Raw genomic sequence first — 23,430 nt, 5'->3', positions numbered from 1 at the left:
GCTGGAGCATGGTCTCAGCTCAGTCATGAGTTGAACAAGCCTCCTTCACCCCAACCCCAACTCCTGGGTTGCGTCCCTTTATCTAGAGACAATTGTGATGAAAAAAGTAGGGAATGGAATGTCCCAGCCTCGTTTAGCTCTCGCCCCTTTTGCAGAGTTTTACGTCTGCTTTGTCAGAAAAATAACAATAGGATATTTAGAATCTCATTTCCTAATTAATAATTTTTGCTCTGTGGACAGGATAAATGGAGTCCTTTTTTGAAAATAAAGGAAGAACCACCAGCTCTTTGCCTGACATCGTTATGGAGATCAGTTCTGAATAGTTGTTGGGAATCTCAAGACTAAATTCTTTCGGACTGGACTCCAAGTTATTCCATTCCTTTCCATTGTCAACACACGTGTTTCTTTCTCTCTGAAGTATTGAGTTACACTTCAGAAAGAGAAAAATATCTCCTAACCGTGATTTATCAACTTTCTTAAAATAGAATTTGAAGAAGTGACTCTCAGATTAGTGGGAAGACAGCAAAAATAAACAGCAATGAAGTGACTTCAATAGCGACAATCTCATTAAGCTGCCCATTTCCAAATTTAGCCCGTAGGCAGTTTTTTTAATTAAAAAATATTTTTAACCTGGATTCTTATTGGCTACGTGAAGTCTGGGTGGCTTCTGAATTCTTGGAAGCCATTCTCTTTTCTTCAGTAAATTTATGCTATCCTTTAACCACTTCAAAATAAATTGAAAACTGGAAAGACAGAAATTCAGCCAAGCTACAAGAATTAATGCAAAGCTGACTTGCGTTAATGTAATTTCAAAATGGACGTTCCCTTGTGTCTAACTGGCCTTCTGAGGTCCATATTTGGTTGTTCAATTTCGTCAGGGTGGAAGGGCCATGACTGAGATCAGGGGGACAAAGGAATCATTAGAAAGCAGCAACCTGACTTCAGTTTTTGAGTTAATGTTATGAAAAAGAAAGTGGTTCACATAATTAATCAGCCAAACGGCCGGTCACCTGGTTTTAAAACACACTCTAGCTTTGAAAATTTAGATGTTGGCTGACTCAAAATGGTGGTTAAGTTACTTTTGGCTACTATGGAAGAGCAAATGGAAACAGCTTGCTCTGAATACAAAAAAGCCGGAACCCCGGGGCGGGGGAGAAGCCTGCTCCAAGCACTAAGAGGACACCATCACCTTAGCGGCGTACTCACAATCAGATGACCCGGTGTGAGCGTGAGAGTTTGTCAGTGAATGTGTTGGGTGGATGAGGGCTGGGTCTGGAGACAAAACAGCTTCAAAGTTCAGGCAGGGAAGGCCCGGCTTGGCGCTGGATCCACCCGGCTGAGTAATCTCATTCTCCTCAGATGCCTTCTGGTTTTCAGCTGTCTTGGGTTTCTTCCTGAAAATAAACAAAGGGCCCTTTGAAGGAACTGACTGCATATTTGGGAAAAGGCATTTTTAGAATCTGTTAAAGATAACTTGATTTTTTTTAAGGGGGGATGGGAGGGAGTCCAGTATGTCCCTTGTTTTAAAACAAGCTGATTCTTGTTTTTTTTCCCTCCAGTAATGGCCTAACTGGGAACACATGAAAGCATATGGGCCAAGCAAACAGCACCACATTTGGACTCTGTTGGCTGCATAAAAAGACCCTGTCCCAGAACTTTAGACAGCTTGAGCTACGTATGGCTGACATTATCCAAGAAAGCATCCTTTTTTCCCCCCTTAAGAGTTTTAACATGGTCTGGAAAAATACTAGTGGAGGTTTTACCGTTCTAGCATTTGTCAGGAAGCTTAGAGACAGGACCCGTGGAGTAATGGGAGGAGCACTGGACTGGGAGTCAGGAGACTTGAGCTATGGTACTAGCTGTGCCTCTAACTTGCTGTGTGGCCTTGGGCACCTCACTTCACCTCTCTGGGCTTCAGTTTCCTCATCTGTAAAATAAAGGGCTTGGATTAGAAGGCCTTAAAGGTTCCTTCCAGCTTTCAGTTTCTACTCATGGAACACATTATGGAACAGTCAACTTTCTTGCTGTTATTAGATTTTACTTTATATCAACACATAATTTCAAATTTCAACACACAATCTAAATTTGCAGGCTGTACTGATGAGAGAGATAGTGAGGAAAGGATTTGTTAAAGCAGTAAATGAAAAAGTGAAACGAAGAGTTTAGATTCTAGCAGGTAAAGAAGGATGGTGTCGCACAGAGATCCTCTATGCCATCTCTTGATTCATCCAATGCTTGAGATTCTCTTTGTTTTTTGATTGAGTTTAGGATCCTGGAGTACAGGGGTGTGATTGGGTGTTTGGGAAGAGATGGGTGAAGAGCATTACAAAGTCATTGTCACTGGATGTTATTTGGGACCAGGAATAGGAAGGAAAAGAGCTCAGTCATCAGTCAGCTCCCCTCCTAGGACCATGCAACTGATATAAATGAATAAATGCTTAGCTTATGCTGCAGGCACCCCTGGTCCTCATCAAACCAGATTCTTTGTCATACCCTGAACAGTCCTCCAATTCCCTTGGCTCGGTGCCTTCTCTAGAATCACATGTATGGTGACCAGAGAAAGTTTTTTATTTTACTTTTTGGTAGGAGATATGTGCAGTACAGAATTTGTTGTAAGTAGGTCTGTTCCCATGTTTCCCTTGTTTCTCTAAGCATGGCAATGGACTTGTTACACAGAATATTTTGTGTTGAAATTTGTTGTACTGGGTAGTTAAATCTGCCCTCGCAGAATATGGTGTTATGATTAGCATGCTGTGTTTCTGGTCCAACAGGTTGTGAAATCAAATCTGCTTTTCCTGAGGGCAGGAGGCAGAGATGGCATGGTAAAGATGAAAATAGAAGGAGAGCTTTCAGACAAATTTTTCAGGATGGAGGAAGCCAATACGAAAGCAACAATACAAAAGCGACAAACTGCAATCTTTTGCCGACTCTCTGTTGAATGGGTGACTGAAGAACTAGTCCCCAAATCTTGAGTGTCTTCATGGACCTCCAAGGAGCTGGTTTCTATTTTTCAATGTAAGGAAAGGACCAAGACCAAAGTTTCCAAAGCCCAACTCCTTTCCTTCCATGAAAACCCATGCCTCCTCCACGGTTCCTATTTCTATCACTGCCGTCTGTCACCAGGTTGGAAACCTCAGGATCATACACCTTCCTCTGCCTTAAAGCCAGTGTGTCAGGTCTTGACAACTGTTCTTCCTTCATATTTTGCACATCTTTGTTTCCTTTCTGTTTCCATTGCTATCGCTTTAACACTTTTTATTTAGACTGCTGTTTACTTTCTGACTACCCACCACCTTGATTTTTTTTTTTTTCTTTTTATAGCTGCACCTGTGGCATATGGAAGTTCCAGGCTAGGGATCACATTGGAGCTGCAGCTGCCGGCCTAGGCCACAGCCACAGCAACACCTGAACTGAGCTACGTCTGTGACCTACACCACAGTTTGCATCATCGCCATATCCTTAACCCAACGAGTGAGGCCAGGATCTAACCCACATCCTCACAGAAACAATGTCAGGTCCTTAACCTGCTGGGCCACAATGGGAACTCCCCCCTTGACTTTTCTAGCTTTGCTTTCATTAAACCTGAGGTGACTGCGGTAGCCTGGCCTAAGGTGAATTCCCTACCTGCTCTCCCTTAGCTCCCATGTCCCATATCTTAGCCTTTCACATACCTTGAGTATTCCCAGAACATCCTGGGAGATCTATATCTTTGGCTCTGTATCTTTACTCAGGTTATTTCCCTCGCTTTGAATGACTTTTTAAAAACTCTAATAGCTGAAATCATATCTTTCCTTTATACTTATTAAATATTGTCTCCATCTCATCTTGTAATTATCTCGATTCCTCTCTACCATATAGGACTTCTCTAGCTCGTTCTCAATTTTCTCTGAAATCTCCAAGCACTCTGTACTTCTCTTATTTTACTCATTAAAATTTTGTTTCAATAATGGTTATTTATGTGCTTATTCCCTATGAGACTGTAAACTCTCTGAGGGTAAAAAAATGTCGTAGCTATTTTTGAATTCCCCATGTTCATCCATTTGTTCCTTCCTCCTTCCCTCCCCCTACTCATTTATTCATGTATTCATTTCACAAATACTTATAATGTGTCTATGATGTGCCAGCATGAGCTAGGAAATAAAACAAGCTGGTTTCTGCCCTCCCAGACTTGCGGTCTAATGTATACTGTTAAGCAGAGTAGCTTAGACAAAGCTGTCATTCAATATAGGTTTGTTGATGGAATGAAATTGAGTTGAAATGAAAGTTTATTTCGAGAATAGCTATAGTCTGAATCCCAATTAAGTCTCCTACTCCTTATGCAGCAGTGAAATCTACCTTGATTGGCTGTTTTTCCTCTGAACCCATGAAGGGCATCTGATCAGAGTAGGACCATTTTGCTCACTAAAGCTAGGCTGGTCCTCATGAGTCATTTAAATATCAGGATGAAACACTAGTGACAGATATCACTTAGAAAAAATATTTAAGATGCTCATGGACAAAGCCTTCAGCTGTGTGTTTCAGGGAATTAAGGAATGTCTCTTTCAAACAAGAGTACATGGCCAACTCACCAACATTGCTCTTTTAACTTTGCAAAAGTTGCATTGTTCTTTTTATCAATGGCCTTGCTTCCCTCCATAGATTTGATTCTGCTTCCTACATGAGTCGGGCACCATACCCTCCTGTTTGTTGTCTCAAGGGTCACCTCTGGAGAACATAGCATAGAGGCATTGCAACCACTTCTATGTGTAGAAAATACTGAAGCCTCAACCCTTTGGCCTCACCCCTCTGTTTGCCTAGTGTCATTCACTTATACTCCTGCACAGATAACAGAGATCCACTCACTCTCCTTAGAAACAATTCCTTTCCCACCTCACTCTTCTCCAATAATTCTAGACTCCCTTTTTCCAGAGCTGGGAAACACTAAGACAACAACAATCTAAGTCTAGACATGCACAGATGTCGTTTTGACCCTATTTTTGCAGTTCGTAGTTTATTAAGGAGGAAAAAGTAACTCATGTAGTAATTAGTTGCAAATAACCTTCTTTGGTTGTGTAAAAGAATTATATAAACATGGCACATCTGAGGGCAAGTCTCTCCCAGCCCCGGTGGCTGTGCATTATCCCCTGGAGCCTTTAGAGGGCAGCAGCACACCGGATGACTCCAGGCAGCTTGTCAGGCGAACTCCTCACCAGACCAGAACCTTCCTCCTGGTCACCATGCCAAAGGTTGGTTTGCCAAGCTCTGGCCGCTTAGCCTCTTTCTTTCTTTTCAGTTTCTCTCTCTCTTCTTCTCAATCTCTCTCTCTCTCACCCTCTCTCCCTCCCAACCTCTCTCCCTCAATGTTAAAATTATACACTCTGATGAAGTCGCCCCTCAACCGGAAAATGAAAGCTCCAATGAAAAAGTTAGACGAGCCAACGACAACAAAGAAAGAAACTGGGAGAAAGGGGAAAGGGGGCTGGTGAGGGGGAAGGATTTAAGAACAAGAAAAGGGCAGATGTTTCGTAAATATATGCAAAGCAAAACTGGGTGTACCCTGAACACTTCCACAGAGAAACAGACCAATCATTGTGCACTTCCTCCCGCCACACTGGTGGAGCTCTGCATTCAAAAAAAAAAAAAAAAGAAAAAGAAAAAGTGTGGCCGTAGGCACCTGCCTTTCAACGGTCAGTTCTGACCTTCTGACTATCTCCCAATTGTCCAAAGAGAACAAAAACATTTTCATCTCCCCACTGCAAACCTTTCTGTTATGAGAAAAAGGCTGCTTCACAAACTAGGGAGGTGTTTTAAGGTGACAGGGCAGCTGAGTTAGCCAGCAGGATCTACTGGTTTTTAACTCTCATCATGCTGGCCCTGGCAACACGTTTTGGGCTGAAACATAGCAGTGAGTAAGGTTGTGGATGATGTTGGCTCTCTCCTTACCAGACCATATTGTATGGGGAAAGAAATATACATGAAAACATATTGAGGAGATGGGAGGTATTAAGCATGTTAAATACATGGAAATTAACTAGATCGGTGGCATTTGATGTATAGATTTCACACGTCTTTGCACATATTGCACACATACAGTGATGGCAATGCTTGCTGCAACATATGGAAAATAAATATTTTATCTGTGCGAGTTCTCATCAGTCTCTAGGGGCTGCTGAGAGGAGAGTATTCTCTTCTGTCTCCCTCTCCCAGTTTTCTCTTCTCGCTCAGTTCCCACCCTTTCCTGCACATTAATGTGCCTTTCACTTATCAGCCTGGCTGGATGGAAAAGAATTAGTCAGAACCTCCTTTTGATAAACAGTCATTGGATCATGACAACTTTGACCCATGACCCTCCTCATCAACCCCTCCTCTGTGCCCCCGCCCTGATTTTTTTTGGCTTGGTAACCATTTCCTTTCTCTCTTTCCCAGTGGTGCATGGAAGAGGCTTGGGGAGGGGGGCATAGGGGAGGTGGTACCAAAATACCCCAGTGGAGGTTGGTGGTAGACCTGAGGTACACCATCCAGTAGCTGTGTGCCCTAGGGACATTCCTTTGCTTCTCTGGGCCTCAGTTTTTTCATCCATAAAATGGAAATAATAGAACTTACCTTAAAAGGTAAGTTCTAAGGGCTGATGTGAGGATTACATGAGATAATTCCTATAAGAGAGTGGCACAGTGCTGGCACACGGAGTGCCCCGTGATGGTAGCTCTTTCACAGAGTGTCAGTTCTGTGGTTTTCATCATTTCAGCTATAAGGAGGTACTTCCTTTATCTTAGTAACCTTTTTAATATCTAGATCAGGTCAGGGGCAAATGGATGGTAATTGTAGCAAAGGCAGAAAGAATCTAGGGTGAGCAATCCCTTCTTCAACATTTGGATTTTACTGTATCGCCCTCCTGACACATCTTTCTGCTCACATGTGGCTTGTTGCTGCTGCTCTACCATTAGCTCCTCTTGAAGCTGAGGGTCAAGAAAGCTACACTTGGCCTAGAGAAGCCCAGCAAACCTGAGCACTACGGTCTTTTCATTGAAACCAACCTTTGGCACTCCAGCTTATCACGTTTTCTACAGTTTATCCTTTCATCACTTGGTCTAATGTTCTCAGGTCCATTTAAGATGTTTTCATGATTAAGATATTTTATTCTCTCAGTTTTTTTAACCTTCTTGGCAAGGTTGATTTATAATGTTTTTCAGTATATTTCTCTCCCTGTATCAGGCAGGATCTTGGCAAGAACCAGATGGCACACTCAGAGGTTTTAACCGAGGAGAGTTGAATGAAAGGACTCGATACTGAGGTAGAGAAGGGGCTGGGGACCCTCAAGGGATGAGAAGCACCAGGGACTAGCAGTAGGGGGAAGTTGTTAATCTCAGCTTTAAGCTGCTGAACCGAAGGAGGAAATGTGTAGAGGACCCTACATCCAGTCAGAGCTGAAGCTGGGCTAATAAATACCTCTCCTACTCTCCCATCTCTTGCTGATCCCACCCTTTTGGCCAAATTCAAAGAGAAGCCAGAGAAGAAGGCAGCCTGAGTAACACAGTCCAGAGAGGTTGGGCTCCTGGGCCACGTATCAGGGCAAAGAATGGTTCTGGGGTTTTGTGTGTGTGACGGGTGAGGGGGAAACAATCGGCATACCCCTTCCCTGCCCCTGTTTCTTTCACTCCTTTCCTCCCAATTATACTTTCTGGAAGGAAAGATATGACAAATAAAATGAAATCAATTCTTAGTGTCCATGTACCTATTTTGTCTACTTGATATTTATGGGGGAAGAAAATCTACTATAAGGTCTGTGAGAGCAGGGATTTTGGTTGTTTTGTTTGGTGCCACACCCCTAGTCCCTAGAACAGTGCCTGGCACATAGTAAATGCCCAATAAATTTTAGTCGATTGATGCTCACGTCTGCTGTTCCAGATGCTTATACATACATAATCTCATTTAGTTATTGCAACAATGCAGGAAAGTAGGCAGGTTGCTGAGCACGGTTGTACCGGTGGTATGGGAGTGGGTAGGTTTTAAAATCTAACACTCACCCCTCCTTACCCACCCCCCGGCCTTGAGACCTGGCAGAGGGTATTGTAAACCCACAGGGAGAGATGCATTTGTAATTAGTCCACATTTTTCTGCCATATTCACCTCATGGGGTTTTATACCCAGCCATTCTCTGTTTTATTATTATTTGTCTTTTACATATGAAGAAGCTGAGTTTCTGAAAAGCAGAGACGGTAAGGATTAGAACCAATTTTGTCCATCCTCCTGGACCTGCCAAGCATGAATGTGGGCACTGGCATTCTCCAATGACAGAAACAGAGGTTACTGTGGGCTTCCCAGAGATTTTTGGAAAACCTTAGGTCCTGATTTCCGGGTCCGGTTCTGGGTTTTCTGAAGTATGGAAGGTAGGGGTGGCAAAGACTCCTTTCCCTCCCAATTGATAAACCAGGCTGAAACTTTGAAACCAGGCTGTATCCTAGTCTGCCTATGATACCTGCATCAGCATAGTTACTCTGTGATGAAAGAGCACTCAGAACTCCCCAGATGTGCAGGTTTCTAAGGCATTCTTTCCCTTGCACTTAAGGATGGATGAAGGTAATTCACACAAGCATGTTCCTTGCATGGTATAGAATGAGGAAACTATTTTGACCTTTTGTCATGTCTTTAGTCCCCTAGCCCTCGAACCCATCATTGGGCAGGTCAGTCAGATGGTTCCAGCCTTCATGTTGGCCAGGCCAGCCTGCCTATCACCTACACATCTGCCACCACCAACTATAATTCAGGTGACTGACAGCATTCAAGGTAAAAAGCACTGTAAAACAACATAAAACTCTGACTTCATCCCTTTGGGTTTGGTTTATGCCAGAAGAGCTAAAGACAATGCACAAATGAATGTGAAAATCCTACCTGAAGCCTAAGAGGAATGTTAATCTTCTGGGTTTAGCATTTTCCAGTGACAGAGATGTCTGTAAAACACCATCCCATTACCTGCCTCACACCATACAGGATAACGTGTAAATACAACAGCCAGAGTGAGTTTTTGTTTTAAAACGTATTATTATTTTACATGCATAGCCTCCAAATAATTTAAATTTCCAGCTTTTCTTGTAAAAATAGCATATCTTCATCTGTTACTTATAGTAATGACAAATGAATATGTGATGACTCCTTTTCATCAGTATTTTCCTGCAGGCATTGTATCTCCCACCCCAACTTACTTCTGCAACTTCACTTGCAAGGGTTGTACTTCCTTGTACATGCCTGATATGGAGGGAACTAAGCCAGGTACTCAGAGCCATGCATCCAGAGGGCAGAGCTGACCTGGACAGGGTGGTTTAGAAATGTGGCTAAAGGACCATGAAGCCAAAAGGGCGGCCATGGCCCCCTTTAGCAGCAAGGAGACTGCAGCATAGGGCACAGAGATGCTGCTGCATCACAGGTAGACATGGGCAAGGGAATCTTGCTTACACATGTGACCAGTGTGGCGTGAAAGGACAGGCTGCAGCGCGATTCAACGGAGTGGCACAGAAAGGTGGTGAGAGACAAATGACAGGGATGGAGCTGCCACCGCTTCAGGCAGAGGTGCAAATGACCAAACAGAACAGCACCAGCCCCTGCAAGGTGTGCTCAGATGCAGCTCAGCACAGCCACCCAGTGAGGCGGGCCCCATGCTGCCCAGGGTGCACATTGCAGGCCAGAAGCTGAGAATCAGTCCGAGCACCTCAGGGCTGAGTCTGGTTACCCTGCTGCATCCAAGACATGAAGCCATCTAAAATTGTATCTGTTCTTACAATTGCGTAAGGTTTGCTTGTATGTTCTTTAAATTAAACGAAGCGAACTAAGAAGCCTTTCATTGGAGGCATAACATACTCACAGTAGTTCTCAAATAAATGGTGTCACTCTTCAGGTAAATCACTCCAAGACTTGGGCCTAGTGCAGATGTTCATTGGGGCAGGGAACAGAGAGAGGCTGCATCTGGATCAGACAAGAAACAAACAAAAATAAGGTGGGTGAATGAAGAGGTGATTGTGATTCTTCATTCTGATAGACAGAACTGTGAGGCGTGGTTGAGAGTGTGGTCCTGCACCTTTGCACAGAGCACAGCAAGTCAGGGGAGGGAGATGGAGAGGGTGGTTTTCCAGGCTCCATTTTCAGTGTGCGAGGCCAGCACCAGCCCCTGCCAGTGCAGGTGGAGCTGGCTGTGTGTCTTGAGCTGGAAGCCTAGGTGGATGTCGAGGACAGGGGAAGTGGGGGCAGTGTCCCTTCACCTTGCCTTAGCTGAAGCAGCCGACTCTTCCAGCATTCTCCATTCCACCGCCCTCTTCCTCCTTGTTGCTCTCTGAGAGTCTTAGCTATCTTAAAAATGCCCACTGACCCGCAGTGTTTCTGAGTTTCTGCCTTCACTCCACCCTTCACTACAGTCTCTGTTTCCTGTCATATCCTTTAACCCTCAGGAGTTTGGCCTCGGGGGCTGCAGAACAGACTCCCGTCTTTGCAGTGCCTCGAACCCAGAGATCTTTCCCAAGGCTTTGCCCTTTTCGCCACAATGGGCCCCAATGACCACTTTATTCTGGAAACTCTCCTCCCTTCTCATCAGGACTTTGCCTCTGCTCTCAGTTCTCTCTTCTCTTTCCTTCACTCGCCTGCCTTCTTTCTCCTGTTCCCTAAATGCAGACATGCCTCAAGATTCTCTCCTCAAGCTTTGCCTACACACCCACCCTCCGTGGCCTCAACAATCACTTCTCCATAGAGAACACCCACATTGCTATCTTTAGTTCTCGCTTGTCTACTGGAGCTCCAGACCCATATTCTAAATAACTGCTAGTTATCAGTTCATTGATTCATTTGTTTGTTTGTGCATTCATTCATTGTTTACATAGACTCTATTAGCCACCTGGAGGAGATGAATAAGATGGGGCCTCTAACTTCGAGAAGCTCATATCTCCATATATTGCACAGGCACTTATGAAAGTTTAAAGCAGAATTTATTGCCTTTCCTTCAAAATATGTTCCTTCTCCAGCCTTCCCACTCCCTGCTATTGGCACCGTCTTCATCCAGTTACTTGAGCCTACTACAATCGAAGAATCTTCTTCAATTCCTTCTTTTCTTGTATTTCCAACATCCAATCAGATGCCAAGCCCTGTGGTTTTTCCTCAGGCTATGACTCAGTACCCACTTTTTATCCCAACAGTTTTATCCCTTTGTCACCTGTTGCCTGGACTTCTGTGAGAGCCTCCCAACTAGCTTCCTGCCTCTGGATCTTCTTACCTCTAGTCCATCCTTCGCACCAACACTACGTGAATTTTTCTAAAGCACCATTCTATCACTCCTTTGTTCTTTGCTTACTGGATTATATTCAAACTTATCAGCTCGGCTTTCAAGGCTCCTACAATATAGCCCCAATCTCATTTCCTACTCTTGTCCCTATAATCCATTCCATGCTGCAGAAATTCTACTCTTTCCTGTCATGATCATGGTGTTCCCTCCCCTTTCCCAGTGTCTACATAGAGCTCCTTTAAGATCCACTCACATATCACCTCATTTATGAAACATTTCCCAAAGGAAAGTGCCCTTCTGGACTCCTTAAGAACTTTTTGCATCACTCCGTCACATGTTCCATTTTTATGTTGTGTACCCTATAGTGTGTGAGGCTTTGCACACAGTTCAAATTTAAAAGGAATAAAGATGCTTGTTTAGAGTCATGGGAGCTGAGATTTAAAGGACCCTAAGGCTCATCTACTCTGACCCCTCATTTTTTAGGTGAGGAGATCAAGGCCACATCCTTGCTAGTGGCTAGGCAAAGACAACTGATAGAAAAGGTCACGCATCTCAAAATATCTACCAGTGCTTGCTTGGCACCAACAGACTATCAGCAGTGAGCAGACCAGAGAGAGTGAAGGGTTGGGGTGCATACCCTGCATGGATACACTGGGTTCCAAAAAAGTGAAGGACTTTTTCCACTTATTCACTCCAATAAGCTGAACCAATAAATATCTTTTTATAGTTAAATGATGTTTTAAAAATGAGGGTGTATTTAAAGGACAAGGGAGCAAACCTTTCTAACACTATCAACAGAAACAACTGTGACAAATACTACTGGGGTGATCAACTCAGGGTGAAAAACCAGAATGAAGAAATTTCTCACGCTTTGGAAAAGCAGTGGGTTCAGCTCAAGTTCTTGGTGAGAACATGCTGTGGTAATTCTATGGTTAAATTCATGGTCTTAGAAAAACACAGACTGTTGGCAATCTTGCTATTATGTCACACCAACAATTCTTTTTCCACCCAATTTTGCCCAGTATTTATCCTATAGGTTTGTTAAAATTTTCCTTATTTTTATTTCATTATATCACTAGTCTACTTGTAAAAGTGCACAGGTAATTCCTCCCAAGTATGTTCCAAATTTTGTTCCTTGTTCTTTTCTTGTGGTAGAAGAAAACACTAACTGTTTAATCTCCCCTGTAGCTGCATCCTCAAACAGAATCATTTTCTCTCACCCAAAGATGTAAAGCTCAACAAAACACATTATGGGGATAATAGTTTTTACCTAGGTGAGGAAAATAGACTTTTCCAGGGGACCTCAGTAGTGTTTGCTTGTCCAGAAAAGCTCAAATTTTAAACGTTAGCCTCCAGAACTACAAGACTTCATCTGCCTCTCCCAGGTGAGCTTGTTACTCATTGCTAGTCACCAGAGGGAAAACTTGGTACTATTCATCATATTCTCTTTGGCCAGTATGGTGGAGCCATGCTATGCAGTGAGATATCCATTAAACAGCAATACCCCAGGAGCCACATAAACAGCAAATTGGGCTCAAGAGCTCTTCAGTGTTCTTACTAAACCATCACATGGCTGGACAGGTTTTCAACACTTTACCAGACAGAGCTTCCTTCTTTTTTTTTTTTCCCTTGGCAACTACATTAAAATGATAAAGGAAATTACCAGTCGATACGTCTAGTACATTACAGTGAAAAATCACCTGGAAGCATACAAATCCATTGTGTAATTACATAAGTATACATTTTAAATATGTCTAACATTTGATGTAAATTGTGAATTTTATAATTAAATGAAAATGCAGTTTTTTCTGTCCTGTAATCAAACTCCTCTTTCTCAGCTCCACATCCTCCTGCTATGATTTTCCTTTCATTTTTGGGCAAATTGTCACCTGTCTCCATCTTATTTCCCCTCTTGCCTTAGCACACACCCAAGGGTCTATTAATCAGAACTACTGCATGGTGTGTCATGTTTTATTGCTTAAAGAGTAGTTATACTGTAAAAAGGACTCAGTGAAAATGACTTCATGAGATTTCATATTTATCCTTCTCCAATGGCTCCCATATCCAATGCACTCAGTTTTTAAGTCAAAAGGTAATTTTGAGAGGATGCTGGGGCCATACATTCGTTCCAAAACCTGGATGTCCAGCTGTTTTCTCTGCCTCTTACATCATCACTGTAATAAAGAATCTGCTCTGGGAGCCCAGCTGGCAAGGTTCTGGGTGGTGTCAGAGGCAGAGGAGACAGTGGGTCATTTCCATTCCAGACTGCTGTATTGTTGACGGCTCTACAGTTCTGTCCTGGAAGCCCTTAGAGAGCAGAGCTGTTATGTAACACACTGCCACCTACCACTGTAGGAACTTTCTGCGGAGGTCTCGTTTCAGTATGGCCATTCCCTTTCTTTGGAAATTACATCAAATCATTCTAAAATGACAGATGGGGCCTGCATGACTAAAGCTTATGAAACAGAGAAAGGTAACAATAATTTGCTAGATGTCTAGATTTTGTTAGGGACTGAATGAGGAATTTTTATGTGTAAACCCATTCTTATTTAATCCTTGCAGCAATGTTGTGTGGCAAGTGTTAGTATACCCATTTTATAGATGAGAAAAAGTGAGACTCAGTGAGCTCAATGAACCACTGTAAGATTAGAAAGTTGTAGATAGTGAGGCCAGAATTCAAACTCAGATCTCTCTGACTCTAAATCTATGCTATTTTTTCACCATGCAACAACTGTTCCAACACAGCCTGGATACATTTCTAGTTCCCACTGTGACCTCAGCACAAGAAAGAGGCTGATGCTGTTTCCATGATGGTTCAGAGTCACTGAAAGAACTGGGAGCATAGACCTCAGGTGAAGGAACTCTTTCAGAAACTCTCAATAAAAGTATAATTCCTTCCTAGCTCCTTTCTACTTGAAGATGAGAATGCCCTATACTGGTTTTCCCAAACTCTAATAAAGAAACGAATCACCCAGGATTTCTGATTCAGCATGTCTGGCGATGGAGTCTGTGGTTCTGCATTTCTAACAAGCTCCCAGGTGATGCTGATGACACTGGTCTGGGTACCAAGGGTCCTATGTTTGACACTCTCCTATATACCCAGAGTTGTTTTCAAAGGAGGAGTTCAAGCTGAATAACTTAGCTAACAGCTTACACAGCACGACTGGCTTCTGATTCTGGGCCAGTTCGTCAGGTCATCAGGCATTAGACAGAATTCAAGGAGTTCCTGGCATAGAGCACATTATGAAAAAAATTGTTTCTAGATCCCCAGGGCTTTCCTGCCCACCCCCCTCCACAACTGGAAATTAAAATGATAATGTCTCTAACATGTAAAGTTTCTATTTTTTACATTATTGTTATTTTTAACAACAATTATCTGGTAATAATTCAAATAACACCTTTCCTCTGAGAAATTCAATGAGCTTTACTAACCTTAATTGTCTAACAGCAATTCCCAGGTGTAGATAAAGCTGTCTCAAAGATCACAGTAAATTTAAAATTGTTCCACTTCCCTCCTTTCTTCGCCCCAAATGTAGTGATGAATTAGTGGTAAGGGGTTACTAATTGGCAAAGACCTACTAGCTCGTACTTGGAGGCACAGGAAATCTCACAAAGGAAGGGTAAACCCGAGGAATAATCAGCAGAGAGGCTGTTGTGAGGGCAGAGAATGTTGGTGAGAGAAAAAAGGAGAGTTAAAAAGGAGTTAAGAGAAAGAAAAGAGAAAATCAAATCAGAACTAGCTGTGATGACCTTGGATGAGTCATTTAACCTCTAGGTGGCTCAGCTTTTTCATCTGTAAGAAAAGGAGGTGGATGTTTATGATTTTAAAGGTCCCTTAAAATTCGAATAGTCCCCTGAGGAGAAAGATGTGGAAATTAAGTAGCTCATCAACCTGTTTAACCATTAAACCTGTTAAGAAATCTGTTTGACTTTTAACTTTTTAACTAATTACCTGAAACAAATTCCCAAGTCTATATCACCAAGTCTATATCTCTCTGGAAACTGGAGGGAAAACCATTTAGTGAATAGGCACCAAAGGTATCATGGCCAGAGAAACTAGACAGGAACTCCATCTTCAGCTTTCTAATGCCATAAGAAATTTTTACGTAACATTTTTAGCTCCTTAATTAACCACTTTAATATCCATGTCCAGAAGAAGCACCTCAGATGGCTGGAAGACCCCTGGGACAGCCCTGCCAATCGAAGGTCCCACTGTTTTCCCTCTTAAATCTATTTTCATTTTCTCCAGAGAGACCTTGATTCCTCTTTGTCAATTCACAAACTCTGTTAATAAGAGTTGCACATCCCAGGAGCCTTAGTGCTGTGAGGTATAGCTGGTTTTTGTTTTTAAAATAAGATCTTTGGGATCAGGTGAGATGTATATATCTTAACGCATACATATATATGCATGTCTACAGTTATATACATGTTTATATGTATGATGGTACTTTTTCTGATTTTATTGAATACCTGGTGATGGAAATTCTTTCTCTAAGTCATTTGATCCTGAAATCTTCTGGTCTAGAAAGCCTGCCACGGGTCCTGGTTATAAGGTCATTTTAAAGTCTCTAATGAAGATTCCAATGTGAGGATGATTTAAGGTGCAGCATATTTGGTATTATATCAGAAATGACGCACCTTGTATGGAGTACGTTCTCTGGACTAATCATTGCATTTTGTGGCTAAATGGAGAAACAAGCACTGAGAAACATCAAAATGGCATTAGCCGGAAGAACACACTGTCGCTTTCTCCCAAGTGAAAATCACTTCCCTTGTCCTGCCCCCAGCACCTCCACAGTAATGTGGCTATCATTAATGAGATGCTCACTCTGCACACGTATTGTGCTAGACATTTTTCATATATTATTTAACTTTCTTATACTTGCTCTTTGGAGGCAGGAATTATATTCTATATATTATATTAGAATAAATATAGAATTATATATAGAATACATAGTATATAGTATACTATATATAGAATATATAGTATTATATAGTATAGAATATATAGTATATATAGTATTATATATAGAACATATAGTATATAGTATAATATATATAGAATATAATATAGAATTATATTCTATATATTGTGTATTTATAATGAGGAAACTGATGTTTAGGAAAGGTGCCTTTTTTTTTTTTTTTTTTTTTTTTTTTTTGGCACAGAGCATGAAGCTAGAGGGTGGCTAAGCAGGGCTCTAGGGCCAGGTTTTAACCACAGTGATCCAGGGCTTAACTCACACCAAGCTTGAGATCACTAAACCACTGGTCTTTTGCCTTCATTCCACTCCTCCTCATCTGAGGTCTGTATCACAGGCTTATGATATAGATTCTCCATCATGGTCCTCTAATGCCTTCTTAAATCCATTTTTAACCTCTTTCCAAACCTTCTATTCTTGATTTATGTTTTCCCTCCCTACTTTGATCAATACTTTAATTCAAAAACGCATTATCATTTTTTCAACAGATCTTTATCACCATCTTTTCCAGGACTTCTTAGCCCTCATTCTCATTCCAAATTACTCTTTCAAGGCCTCTTTTGACCTCAAGTGTTGCAACCCCAGCTTTAGAACTTCCCTTCCTCAATGCCTAAGGAACCTATTCCTTTCACCTGGTCCCTTAGTAGGTTGCTGCTGGCTTCACCTGATGTCTTTGTCAGTCTAACCTTACTCCATGATCAACTATTTCAAAACTATTCTTATAACTCTCTAGATTTCCTTTCTCCTTTGACCTTCCATGTACAGGGCCTCTTCTTAGGTTATTCAATCATGAATCCATGTCACCACTCACCATTTCCCCCCAACTCTTAGTACAAAACCCTACACATTCACACCACCCTAGATGCTCACTCCTGCTCAGTGTTTCTAAGTACAAGCCTACAGTAGTTTTCCTTCACATGTTTTACTTTATCAATTCCCATTCTTCATTCTCTGTTTCAGCTGATGGCCTTGCCTCCTACATCAGTAAGAGGATCTAGACCATCCAGTGTAGTAAGCTCATGGCTCTCATCTCCTTCTCTAGGGTCTCTGAATTTTTATCATTTTGTTTCCTCAAGATACATTGATACCTTTTCTATATTCTCTTCCTATCTTGGAGGTTATCCTCTCTACTTCTGATCTTTATCCTTCCCTATGGTTCCATCAGTGATATCTTCTTCTCTATACTTGATGACATATCCATTTATAACGGTGCTACATTAACCATCACGATATAGTGTTTTTACTCTGTCATCCACTCCTGCCCTTCAAAATCTTTCCAGGTGGTATGTCTCAAAGTGAATTTTACAGAACATTAGAACTTCAAGATGAACCTCAAAAAAAGTTCCTTGAAAAAATAAATGCAGGAAATGCTGAATACCCTATATCTCTCTTGTAAACTTATCATTCACATAAGGTTATTAAAGATGCTGATCCAAACTTATGGGACTATGGAACCAACCCCACTCCCTTGTATTTCTAATGGCCCATTTGTTAACTTTAGAATATGCTTAGAGAAAAGATGCTTTAATGGATTTCCCTTGGTTCCAAACACTTTAGCCTAGATATGTTAGTTCACCAAATCTATATCAAATAATCCCTCTCAGATTTCCTTTCTGTCAGTACTCCATTTGGTCTAAACCAGTTAACCTATAGGGTGTCAGAAAGACTAAGTTCATTTGTATCTGAGCCCCTGAACATACCATGTTGGTGCCTTGGAAGCCCTCTATGGCCTTTTTCTTGCCTAGGCTTTTCCCTTCTTTCAATGGAAGGCCTTTCCCATATCTAATCGTGTATCTCTCATGAAAATTTTCCTTGTGAAAACTGTCTCAGCCCATGTTGACCTCTGCTATTCATTTAGCACTTCGATAAGTGGTTATAGTTTAATCCCTGTTTCCTCTATCACTGGCGAGAATGTAAATTCTCTAGAGCACAGACCTTGGTTAACACATGGCAGAAACTCCAGCACCTAGGCTTGCTCTTTGTGCAACAGTAGGGGGTTATAACCATGTTCTGGTGGCTACGGATAGAAATAATTGACAATGGGGCATGTTACAGCAAAACATGACTTCTATAGCTATGAGGGCAGTCGAATATGCTTAATGCCCAGGTGAATATAGGGAAGAAACACCACCCCATCACCATCATCACCTCTGCATATGCTTTGGGGGAATGAAGGCTAGATCTAGAAGAGCAAAGGCCGTTCTGTTCTTAGGTGAAGATAAGACTTTGCATTAGATGATACCAAATGGAGAGAAGGCTAAAATAATCTGGGACCATCAGAAGACCCACAAAAGGAACCAGTGGAACAAATGCTGCTTTCCAGTAATGAAATCATCGTTCGTGACGTTAAATCATGGCACCTGGATGAAAAAGAAAAACCTATTTTCCTACACAGGGATGTCACTGTGCCTGGGATACAGAGTATGCCATTGTGCAGGGTGACAACCACTTGCAGGATGTCAAAGGACTGGATGTGCTCCTGCTTTCCCGTCACCTTCCAGCCTCTGCCTCTCTGGGCCAGTCTGGATTCACACTGCACCAAAGAGGTCCAGACAGCGTGGCTGCTACTAGCACAACATGTAACCCTCACATAATGAATGCCATCATTCCCATAAAGCTCTTCAACTGCCAAATCACATAGACCACCGAGCAGGTTTCAAGTCTCAGGTGAGTATGCAATAGCCAGATATTAAGGGGCTTTGAGTTTTTCAGTCTAGATGTTTTCTGAAGTTAGGATTAATGGATTCCCTAGTAGTGAGGTTAGGACAAGAAATTTGGTCTCTTTATGCCTAGTCAGGGAGTTTTATTACGAGAGAAAGAGAGTATAGCTTTCTTCTTTAAAGCTGTGACAACACATGATTTTCATGTTTTGGTAGAGGATAAAATGCATTTCATTAAGGTACAGTCTGTGAAATATTTTGCTCCCTTCTTGGATAAAAAGTAGTATACAAACAAAAGATTTAATTAAAAATCATTTCTAAATGAGAATGTTTACTTAGGTTTACTTCAAAATAGGTAGAGGCTGTATTATACAATGGATGAAAATAGTAGGATGATGGTAAAAATACTGTAATAGAAAATACTGTGCTGGTCCTTAGTTAAAATTCGTAACAATGCATTAGAGTATTTATTATTAGTAGTAATCAATACTAAGTATTTTTAAAACTGGAATTTTTATTGTGGGAGGTTATTGGGTGGGTAAAGCTAAATGGCTACTTTTCTCTTAAACCCTGTTTAGAGTTGCCTTTCTGGACAATTTACACATCTGAGAGTGAAAATGAAGAGTGGCCTGCCTTTTGAATGTGTCATAGGCCACTGTGTCAAGGCTGTTGTTTTCTGAGCACTATGGGTAGCTTCCGTAGTAAAGAGACTTAGTTTCTTCTTTTTGTTGTAAAGTTAGCTAGTTTACATTTATGCAGGTGAAGCTTGAGAGCTCTACATCTCTCTCCTGGATGTCACACTCGTGAAGACAGTGGGGGAATACTATTGGCGGCCTGCACTGATTTAGATCAAAGGCTCTGTGGTAGTTTCATGGACACTCTTTGCAAGTGAGTTCTCCTCATCGTGAGTTACAGAGAGGTGAAGACTGGAGTAGGGGAAGAAGGTTTAAGTTGTCCAGCCAGTAAGTGGTAGGGCTTAATCTAAACACCAAGGTTTTCAGCAGAAAATTGTTTTTTTATCCCCAAAATGCCATGGCTGCCAACAAGCTTTTTAGCAAATCTGAGAAGCAGAGCACTAGATGGAGAATCAGAAGAGCTCCCTTGTCTCTTCCGGTCTGGTAAGTAAGTACTAGTTGTGTGACCATGGTCAAGTCACTAACTTTTCTGAATCTTATAAAATCAGGGACAAGGAATCAATGAGTGACAAAATTACCTTCCAGCCATAAAACATCTCACCCATAAAACGGTATTGATTAATAATGTGTGCTTGGCCTATCTCCCAAAATCGTGAGGCTAAAATAAGCTGATGCATGTGGAAGTGCCTTGCATTTTGTGAAGTATCAAATCAATGTTGTCTCAAAGCACGGCTATGGAGGAATGAGGAAAGGGCCCCAGTGTGTGTCCACACACACAGCCAGCCAGTCCTCTTCCATTCAGGTTTTGGGAGAAGCTGTAATAAAGCACTGGCACCAGCTCAAATCCTGCTCCATCCTCACCCCTTCCTGCATGCTGCAGAGTGTCACTGGAGCAAAGTTATTTGAGTGGGTGAGCCAAACACTCCAATTTCAACTCTGCTGAGTAGAAGCCACAGAGAATTCTGCGTCACAGTGCAGGTGACAATCACTGTTCCTCCAGGTGTGTCTGAAACACTGAGGAGACCCTGGGGAGGGCTGAACAGGAAGGTGGGGAGGAAGGTCAGACATCACTGCTCCCGAGGCCCAGTTTTCCCTGGCACACATCTCTAGCCCACATGATTTCACCTGGCAGCCCCAGGAGACAGACAGACCCAGAAAGAGCAGGAGCCTCCTCTCCTGATAACCTAAGTGCTCTGATTGAAAGGCAGAGGGTATCAGCAGAAGGGCTGTACCAAGTCAGCATTGATTTCTCCAGCCTTTGTCTGCGTCTGGTTTCTGTCTCGTTTGGAGGTGGTTACTGTTACTACAAGCAGCATGAATCATGTCTCTGTTAAAAAACAGAGCTTCAATTGTCTTACATAACCCCTAGTAACTGAACGTCTAATAATAGCAAGCCATTTACAGGTAGGGAGTCTGTCTTCCTCCCAGACACACACACACACACACACACACACACACACACACACACACACTCTACTCCCAATGCCTCACTGTAAAGTGAAACGGGCAGGGAGGAGGCAGAGGGAGAAAGCGGACAGCACAATTGATTTTGAGGAGGGAGGATTTTAAAACATATTGAATAATCTTGCGTCACAGGGCCTGATGACCAACATGTTTAACTAAACTAGTTTCATAGACTGTAGGAGATAAGCATTTTTTTTCAAAGTATTCGAAACAGCAAGAAACTCCAAACACACCAGACAGACACCAATTCTAGCATTCCACCGCAGTATAAGTCCCCAAAGACAGAGAGAGTGAAGATGGTAGGAAGGGGGTAGAAGTTTCACTGGATTGGCTACTAGCTGGCACCTGAAAGGTTTAATTTTCCAAGGACTTTTTCTCCTCTCCTTTTTGTGTGGCCAGAGAGAGAGAGAGAGAGATTTCAAAGGTTCTTGGCTATAGTCATTGCGTAAAATTCCCAAGAGTGAAAAACAACTGAAAACATGGCTGTAGCATCCCATTCTGCTAACTATAGCATGTTGGGCACTATTACCTGAGCCACTTTCTTTGAGAGGGGGAACCTTGCATCTGAAGACTTGTGTTTTTCCTGTTAGCATCATCTCTCCCCTAAAAGACACGATTGGGTCTTTTCATATATGATTTCCCCACTCAGCTACCTGTTAAGGTGCTTACCAAAAAGCAATATAATAAGCGGGTTGAAAAAAATGACTCAAAAAACTATGAAGGTAAGTTCTCCTTTAAATCACTGATTTGATTGAGAAAATAGGCTCTAGATAGCAAGTTAAAAAGTATATCTTAAATATGACACAAATGAACTTATCTATGAAACAGAAAGACTCGCAGACATAGAGAACAGACTTGTGGTTGCTGAGGGGGAGGGGGTGGGAAGGATTGGGAGTTTGGGATTAACAGATACAAACTATTGTACACAGAATGGATAAACAACAAGGTCCTATATATAGGATAGGGAACTATATTCAATATTCTCGATAAGCCATAATGGAAAAGAAAAGACATGTATAATCGAGTCACTTTGCTGTATGGTAGAAATTAACATAACATTGTAAATCAACTATACCTCAGCAAAAGTTTTAAAAAGTGTATGAGGAAAAAATAATTTAAATTTTTAACATGCATGTCTCCCTTTCCTCATTGCCTCATCATGGCCATCCTAAGAAAAATCACCATAGGCTATGTTTTTGCCATATGCAAAATAGTAGCTCTAGATGATATCATATGAATTGGACCGGGGAGGACTTGATGGAAAATTACAGAAAGAGGCTATATCTTGCCACTCATCTGGGCTAGGACCACAGAAGGAAAACTTCCTTTCCATTTTGATTGTTTAATAACATGAAACAGAGGACTAGGCTGGTTCAAACCAAAGAAAACCTTAGGACACACCCACTTGGAGAGCCAACACGCTCTTCGTGCTCTGCTCACTCTTCATTTATTTAGGAATACAAAAAGGCATATGGATATACTTCAATGTCAAAATGGTTGCTTGTGCTCTCAAATTAGTTTTTATTCTGCCTATTTCTTTTTGGAATACTCCCCACATCTATAAGCAAAGAGTTTTGAATAGAAGGAGGAAAGGAGAGAAAGAAAAAGAATAAAAAAAGAAAAGAGAGAGGAAGAGGAAGGAAAATGACTAATGTCCTATTACTTCCGCCTGCAAACCTGACAGAAGTCGATAGTAAAACCTCTATGACTTCTATCTAGTAGTCTTTGCTCTGTGCCATTTGGATATATGGTCTCTGAAGGAAATGAGTCCTAGATTTTTTTCTCACAAATGCCCAAATGCAGAACAGTAGGGATCTTGACCACTACATCACCCAGGACAAGAGGACCACAGCAGTGGAATGTGGCTAATGGGCTAGACTCTTCCTATTACATTCACTTTGTGAATTAAATTGCTCTTAGAGTTAGTACACTTGTGGGCTAAATGTTTTAATAAAAACAACCATGAGGGAGTTCCCGTCCTGACTCAGTGGTTAACAAATCTGACTCGCATCCATGAGGTCGTAGGTTTGATCCTTGGCCTCCCTCAGAGGATTAAGGATCCGGTGTTGCCATGAGCTGTGGTGTAGGTTGCAGATGAGGCTTGGATCCCACGTTGCTGTGGCTGTGGTGTAGGCCAGCAGCTGCAGCTCCAATTCCACCCCTAGCCTGGGAACCTCCAAAAACAGCCTTGAGATGCCATGAAAGGCTTTTCCCTCTAACTACTGTGAATATATTGTGGAATGATTCCTACTTCTGGAAGAGTAGGTGGTTTCCCCCTTCTTCTCTTGGCCTCGAAAACCTGGCTCTTCTATGCACCTGCGAGGCAATTATACCCACCCAAAATTTCAGGGCACTATGTCAACCAGTTCCTTCCCAATGGTGTGTTTGGCACCTGAACAAGGACTTGGTGGACCAGACACATTTAAAATGTGAGAGTGGGTTATTATATT

The 23,430-nt window shown here is 42.0% G+C and overlaps 1 protein-coding gene across 49 annotated transcripts in view; it reads right to left on the bottom strand.

The window, feature by feature from the left end:
* ZBTB20 (zinc finger and BTB domain containing 20) overlaps positions 1 to 23,430 on the bottom strand; it is an 812,500-nt gene that overhangs the window by 66,491 nt on the left and 722,579 nt on the right. For 23 of the 49 annotated variants that reach the window (XM_021071270.1, XM_021071266.1, XM_021071262.1 and 20 more), the window contains 3 exons: positions 9,836 to 9,936; positions 1,764 to 1,927; positions 1,207 to 1,394 (listed from right to left, as the gene is read on the bottom strand). In XM_021071270.1, coding sequence (XP_020926929.1) covers positions 1,207 to 1,394; positions 1,764 to 1,774 — 199 coding nt within the window. In that variant the 5' untranslated portion in view covers positions 1,775 to 1,927; positions 9,836 to 9,936. Of the gene's footprint in view, positions 1 to 1,189; positions 1,395 to 1,763; positions 1,928 to 9,835; positions 9,937 to 23,430 lie in introns of all 49 variants that reach the window. The other 26 variants (XM_021071296.1, XM_021071298.1, XM_021071292.1 and 23 more) reach the window with 4 other exon arrangements.

The sequence above is a fragment of the Sus scrofa genome, chromosome 13 (genome assembly GCF_000003025.6).
Source record: "Sus scrofa isolate TJ Tabasco breed Duroc chromosome 13, Sscrofa11.1, whole genome shotgun sequence".
Classification (NCBI taxonomy): domain Eukaryota; kingdom Metazoa; phylum Chordata; class Mammalia; order Artiodactyla; family Suidae; genus Sus; species Sus scrofa.
Note: the sequence above shows the minus strand (reverse complement) of the source record. Positions and strands in the feature narration are given on the sequence as shown.